Below are 7,629 nucleotides of genomic sequence, written 5' to 3' on the forward strand. Positions count from 1 at the left end.
ACAAAAACAAATAAACAAAACAAACATTATCATAAAATACCCACGCTCTGCTGTGGGATTCTAAGGTCCCCCTCATGATTCACAGAAGACTCAATGTACCAGTCAAGCGTTTTCTTTATCTTAATCACTTCTATATCTACCCCAATGAGCCAATTCTTTAATTGATTTGTCTGTTGCTATTTCCCGAACTTAATTCAATTAATCTTTTTTTAAAATCAAATACTTTTAATTTAGCTTCTCAGATTTATTTTTTCATCCTGTGTTTTTATATTATTTGAATTATTTTCATTCTCCGAATTCTCCAACATTCTCTGATTCATATTTTTCTCCCCGTTGTTAGCTCAATTAAACTTTTTTTTAATTCTTAGCTTTGTATTTTTTTCCCATGCATGTGTTGAAAAAGAGTTTTAACAGGAAACCTTCATATACTGTTTATTCAGTGAGGGAGAATTAGAACAAAATATGGTACTTTTCTATAGACGTTCAGGAAGAAGAATTATGGGGCTCAAGAGCTATAGGGTGAAACATTGGCCAAACTTTTTTGATCATATCTAAAAAATAATACGAGGTGCACACCCTCGGAATCCCCTTAGTATGCGTGCAAAGTTTCAGGTCTCTATGGTCCTTCCTCTTGGAGCTATGGTGCTCACACAGACAGGTTCTTTTATTATTATAGATTATGGGAAATAATACTCTGTTGAAGCTTTAAAATGATGTTTCAGAAAGTGGAAAAGGCAAAAAATTTAAACTAGCAATAACAAAGTTAATAGTTTGTCATGAAAATATCTTGTTTTCGTCATCTATGGCCAGTGTTCTTCAGTTTTCGCTGTTGAAGTTAAAAATATTTCTTTCCGTTTATTAAATCTTTATTTATCTAAAAAAATCGTTTTCCTGATAACTTAAATATACTGTCAATCATATATCGTCTAGAAAATATTATGATTATGCTTATTCGTCTATTTAAGCAAAATATTAACCAATTACTACTGATACCAGGGATTTCACCCCGAGTTGTCCATGAGGCTGACTGTGCCTTCAGAATCCCTAGGGAAGGAAAGCGTCTGAGAATCATACTGCAGAGTATCTCCCCAAGCTATACAATCAATGTAATTTACAAAATTATCGGTCTTTCAGGCTTTTAACTGTTCCCATTTGTGACTGTATGTCTTCACATAAATAACTCTCTCCTCTTATCAAATGAATCACGATCTTTGCAAATGCTGAATTTGTTTTCCATTGAGAGTTTGGCAACTCTATACATCATTCTTCCACTGTTCGTCGTAACTTTTATACAATCATTAGCTTGGAGGAAATGTAGTATAAGTTCCTTCGTTGTGCTTTCAAAAGAACATAGTTAAGAATAATACTTATACATATATACTTTTATGTTCTACTACCGGGTACCATTTTCTTGACCAAGGGTGTGGTTAACGTCACAACAGATTTAACTGGTCACATGAATATTTCGAAACAGTAATGTCAACTCGTGTTTTTAATATAGTACCATAAGTAAATGTTCAAATTTTTAGAATTAATGAAAATATTTATTGGAAAGACATACAGATAGACAGGTACGTAAGGGGATATATAGACACACAAAACGTTATAAAAACAAACAGTGAAATTAACTTTATTGACTAATGTGCGCACAATGAATAACTTCCTTCCTCCATGACGGAAATGATTACGTCAAGTTTGATATAACATCCGGTACTGTAAAGGATTGTACGTGTTGGTATACATGTCTATAGAGAAAATGGAAAAATCAATACGGGTGTGACAGCTAGCGTGTAAGCTGTACTTGACAGGATATACTCTTTCACCGTCCACCAGATCAGCTGGCTCAAGTTGAGACAAAGAATGGAACGCAACAGCCCATCCTACACATTTAGTGTTTTATATACAGGATGATTAGATAGATGGGATAAACAACAAGAGACAGACGGGGTAAATAGAGTGAACAATTGATTGATATATAAATAATGTATACGTTGAATACTTCTTCTATACCATTTACTATCGGAATCCACCAAGAGGATGTCAAACTCAACAGTACACTGAACTGTCTTTAGAAAGTCCTATCGCTTCCCTTTTTTCAATTGATCTGGCTGTTGAAACATTAAGATGTGCCCATTGTAATAATTAATCACTGGTATACTACTTATACCCGGCCTTGTTTTAACAATAAATGACTCCACATTATTAATCTGTTAATAATTTCAAAAACGTGTCTAAGAAGATAATATTCCTCACCTGATCTTTCTCCACGAACCCGACAAAACATGACCTCTCCACTTCCACCGGTTGACCAGCCTTGTCATAGAGGGCTACCACGAAATGAAAGAAGTTGCTCTTTCTTAAGTTGGACGGAGGTTGTTTTTCGAAGTGAGCCCGTCCTAAGCCGACACTAAAAACAAAAGTTGTATTTCAGAGGGTGGGGTAAACCTAATTTTTTCTTTCACTCTGTTCATCTCGTACACGCACAACTAGCACCAGAAGATTACAATATCTGAGGTGTGTCCATAACTGATGTTATTGCACAGATAAAATTAAAGTAAACAAATCACAACTAAAAATAAAAGAAAGCATTTTTTTCATTAAAATTCAAAACTGAAAGAAAAAATGTAAAACAAGCATTGCACCTTATCCTAACTCACGCTACGACATAAAAACCAGAGCCTTTGTTATATCACCAACCGGTGAGTAAAATATATTGTCAGTAACGAGATAAAACTAAGTTAAAAAAGATAAAAATTAAATTCACCATTGTTTAAACTCAATGTATATTGCCTAATTTTCAAACAACACAAATATCATGTATATTGAAAATTCAATATAGGTATTTTGTGTTAAAGGTTTCAAAATAAAGCAATAACAACATTTAAAATGCACATAAAAACTTTATTTGGCTAACAGTTAACATTAAAAGATTCTACATGTTTCAGTATCGTCATCATCAAAAATAAAACACAAACGGGTAATTTTATATGGAAAGGGTTTCACACATTGTAAACCTTAAGGGTAGTATGAATGTTATACATAAGAAATCAATATTTATTTATGAAGTTGTTATCACCAGGTAATCCTTCATTTCTGTTTAGTGAAGAATTAACTTACAACACATGCATGAAATAATAATTTTAAAAGAACTTAACACTTAAAGTGAATCGAATAGTCGAAGATGAATAAAAAACTACTTGTTTCTCATGTTAGCTGTTGGCGAAGTCAAGTTTTTTATTATGCATGTTAAAGTTGTTCTTATTTTCAATTTTAAAATATCGTGTAGCAGAAACAATATTCGTTCGAATGAATTTAATTGTGTTAGGTCTGTAAAACAAGTTATTTACATTAATAAATTAATTGTGTTAGGTCTGTAAAACAAGTTATTTACATTAATAATTTAATCGTGTTAGGTCTGTAAAACAAGTTATTTACATTAATGATTTAATTATGTTAGGTCTGTAAAACAAGTTATTTACATTAATAATTTAATTGTGTTAGGTCTGTAAAACAAGTTACTTGCATTAATGAAAATGACGTGAACATATTTTTATCACTGAATCCACCATAAATGATAAAGAAAGTTATTTCTCAAACCGAGAAAGAATTATAATTCTCTTCGTCCTCATGATCGCCAAATAAAACAAAATCAAACTTAAAGAGACGTATTTTTAGACAAGGAATTTTTTCAATATGTAAAAAGGCAGATTTTTATTGTTTATGTTGATAAACTGCTCTCTTCATTAATTAAAGTTAACCTTTCGCAGAACTCCAGAAAACTCCAGTTTTGTCTATTAAGCTTCCTTTTAACATTTTTTCATGTCCCCGAATCTGAACAACATAAAACTTCCTGACAGTGAAATATTGCTCGAGACATAAACAACGGATATAAACAAAGCGTTAAAGTTAAACTCAAAGAAAAACTCACTTTGTCAGAGCAAATTGCACACACTCACACAAAGATTGCTTACGTTCATAATTCATCAACTTATAGTGAGAAACATATATATATATATATAAAGACCTGCTCTCATTAAGGCCGTCATCAATATGAACGACTGTAGATATTCAGAATTGTATACTGAGAACTTTTCTTACCGATATTATCGCTATTCAGCGAATTCTAGGCTTCATGTAAATATAAACAGAACGTATTCCTTTCGATAATGCCATTTGTTTTCAAGACAAAAAAATCCCTGGGGTGCTGCTAGGCAGTAATTTTCACCTGTATGGCAATTAGTGTGTTTGTATTATTATTAACTTGTTTACTATTACCTCAAAAATACAGATATTTGAAAATTATTATGATAACGCTTTTTTTTTTTGAATTAAGCACAAAACTACACAATGGGCTATCTGTGCTCTGCCCACCACGGGTATCGAAACCCGGTTTCTAGCGTTGTAAGTCCGCAGACATACCGCTGTGCCACATAACTTGCAGACCCAACTTAAGTTTAAGAAGTTGTAGTGTGCCACTTTCGACAGTTACAGATCCAAACAGCACTGTTAGCAAACGTAGGTTATGTTTATTTAATTACTTGTAGTTTTACTAAAATCAGTAGAATAACCACTTTAATCTGTTATTTTAGTTTGAACATTTACTGTATAATTCAGTTCTTAGTGACTCGACCTGGAACGGTGGCACAATATATATATAAATAAATATATCTCTCTGTCCACAACTTCAGTTTTAGTTTATAACACAAATCTATGGTATGTCTATACATACGAGTCTCTAAAGCTGTGCCATTCATCCTTTAAAACAATCACTTGCATTTTGTGAAAGGCAGAAAAAATTATGATTGTTCACATTGTCGAGAAGAAAGAAAAACAGATAATTAAATCATCACGTATAAAACTACTATTGTCTTTCTACGTGTAAATATACCTAGCGAAATGCTTATAGGCCAACTAGCTTAATTTAGTTGTTATGCAGACGTTTCTCCACAATATGAACAAACATGCTAATTCATATCTCTTAATACACTTCACCGACAAACTTATATTTTTAAATCGAAAATTTAGTATGATCTGTAAATAGATAAATACGCAATTTTCCTTCTTTCTAGTCATTAATTTGTCGTACTACAAAACTCGTCAAATAAGTTAAAAACAACATTTTGTATACACTGTATTGTGTATTGTAAATATGTATACATACATTTCTAAAACTCAATTAAAGACACAAAGGTAAGAGAGCTGACAGATAATAATTTTGTGCTTAAAAAATTTTCTATTACGGATAAAAAAATAATTAAAAATAAATTTATGTTTTTTAAATATTGTCAGATATAATCCCGTGTTTTGTCATAAATATTGCTATTCAACGACACGTCAACTTTAAATATAATTTTGTTTTTTATTCTAGATTTGTAATGCAACAACTTTGAAATTTATGACTCAATGAAAAGAAATGAACTGAAGTTATAATCCCATGTTTGCCTTATAGATGTTGCTGACTTCTTGGTTAAAACTGACAAAAAATAACCACATATCTCTGAGTTATAGAAATCCATAAATAATGGCCTAAAAGGGCAAATAAGTTTCAACTTCAGTTATTGTTACTGAAAAATATGTAAGAGATGAAAAAATAAGCGTTTATGTATGACACTGGTTTTTCTTGTGTACTAAAGAGCTAAGCCTAACTTGACGTACGCAAGAACACAAATCATAAACATAGATAGGTATTATTGAGACTTTAAACAGTGTGAAACAGATGCACTAACATATAAGTACAAAGTGATACCAATCACTTGTATGTAAAGCATGTGTTGCTTATCGTAACAAGATGTATTTACATAAATAAATAGATAAGTCTTCGTTCAACGTTATTCCAACTTTTATTCTTTTTATGAGATATATTCAAATTTCTGTCTTTATAGCTTTAATGATTTATAGAGTCGGATATGGCATAAAGCAAACACTTATTTTGAGCTCAATACTTTTAGAAAGTATTTGGAATGCTTTATAGTTTAGTAATGAAATATCGACTATGCTCAAAACCTTGAAATATAGAACTGTAATATAATGACCAGATATCTGAGGAACATATACATGTATAACAGAATTTAAAAATTACTTTTATACGATTACATGCTTAGTATATACGATTATAATTATCCTCGTTAACTGTCATCAAAGCAACAAAAGATAATCAGTTCTAGGCTGGTATAAGGTTATAAGACTTAAAAAAAAACATACTGAGAGTAGACCTATAATGTTTACGTCTAAACCTGTCACCCCTATATATCTGATCGTATCAGATTTTGCTGACGAGAAGCTAATAATATTTAAAATAAGCTTCGGTTCCCAAACACTGGATTGATTAGGTAAATTAGAATAAGACAAAACTACAGTCTCTACTTTAAAGCTCTACGAAAAAGTCGAAGAAGGCTATTAGTGCTCACCTGCCCGTTGTCTGGTCGATCATGGCAGGCTGCATCCAACCGCTTCGGACTGTTCCCAGCTGACCCGTACCCAGGGGCTCTTCTTTTAGCGTGGCCATAGGACCTCGGGGCTGCAGCCCTCCCTCCTGCAGCCCGAACATCGGCCACGTGGGTCGCACGGTCTTCGCCAAGATGTCTTCCGAATGCACCTTGCACCCCTTAGCCTAACGAACTTGAGAGAAAGAGGGTTTTTCTCTTTTGATTAGATTATCAGGAAGTGTCTGTGAAAACGTGTTCTAGATTTTCCTCTGTTCGTGTTTCTTTAGATTTGACTGTCTGGGCTTTAGGTCTCCTGGCTATGGCTGTGATGCCACCTCCCGTTTTGGGATCGTGATTTAGGTCTCAAACCGCTGCTCGGGGACAGAAGCACACTCGCTTGCTACTAGAAAGATTAGCTTCTCCACGTGCTCTCGCATCAACTGTCAGGGGTGTAGACTAATGCTGGCTCAAGCCTCTGGCTACAACGGCTTTTAATCGACTCCCGACGGCTTGTGTTGAATTCCCCTCGCGATATCGCCCAAAGCACTTTCTTTCCTGCTGTTTTTCAAAGAATTCTGATTCCGGTATAAGAGGCAGTCTGCTTCACGATTTTCTAAGTTGTGCGCCACGCGGTCCGTGTCCTTCACGAGCTCCAGTATGAAGCCGAGATTCACACAGGGTTCCGTAAATGGTGATTTGAAGCAGAGAAACCTACCGAGGTCGTCTTTTGTGCTCACTCACTAGGTCGAGTAACAGGCACCTCCCCAAGGATGACGCCTCGTGGGAGCGGTTGGTAGAAGCGCCAACAGGTGATGGACATTTAACCCGCCTTCTAGTAAGCAAACCAACCAATGAGAGACGAGAACATTTTTAAGGACCCAATCAAATACAAGGAAACTTGAAGCGTGGGATATCCTAAAATATTTTGATTATCATTATATTATCATAAATTACATCCATCCGCCAAGTGCCAGATGAACGTAGTTGCAGCGTTGATGCGCGAAGCGTACTTCCACAGATACCATGCTTGAGTAATCAATTGAGAACGTGAAATCCTCTTTTATGGACTAACTTTAACTCTTTAACAAAATTATTTTTTGACAAAACAGTGTTGATGATCAAAAATGTAAACAACAAGCTTTTCTTTTTCATATATTAAAAACAACATTATTAACAGAAGCATGTAAGAAACACTGTAATTTTT

General features: G+C 33.8%; 1 protein-coding gene across 2 annotated transcripts in view; it reads right to left on the reverse strand.

Annotated features, from left to right (window-relative positions):
- The window catches only part of LOC106459730 (transcription factor COE3-like), a 121,559-nt gene extending 114,169 nt beyond the window's left edge, over positions 1–7,390 (reverse strand). The window contains exons 1-2 of one of the 2 annotated variants that reach the window (XM_022386268.1): positions 6,408–7,390; positions 2,254–2,407 (exon numbers count right to left, since the gene is read on the reverse strand). In XM_022386268.1, the coding sequence (XP_022241976.1) occupies positions 2,254–2,407; positions 6,408–6,547 (294 nt within the window). In that variant the 5' untranslated portion in view covers positions 6,548–7,390. The remainder of the gene's footprint in view (positions 1–2,253; positions 2,408–6,407) is intronic. The other variant, XM_022386269.1, reaches the window with a different exon arrangement.
- Positions 7,391–7,629: the final 239 nt, after the last annotated feature.

Source organism: Limulus polyphemus, unplaced genomic scaffold, assembly GCF_000517525.1.
Source record: "Limulus polyphemus unplaced genomic scaffold, Limulus_polyphemus-2.1.2 Scaffold654, whole genome shotgun sequence".
NCBI classification, from domain to species: domain Eukaryota; kingdom Metazoa; phylum Arthropoda; class Merostomata; order Xiphosura; family Limulidae; genus Limulus; species Limulus polyphemus.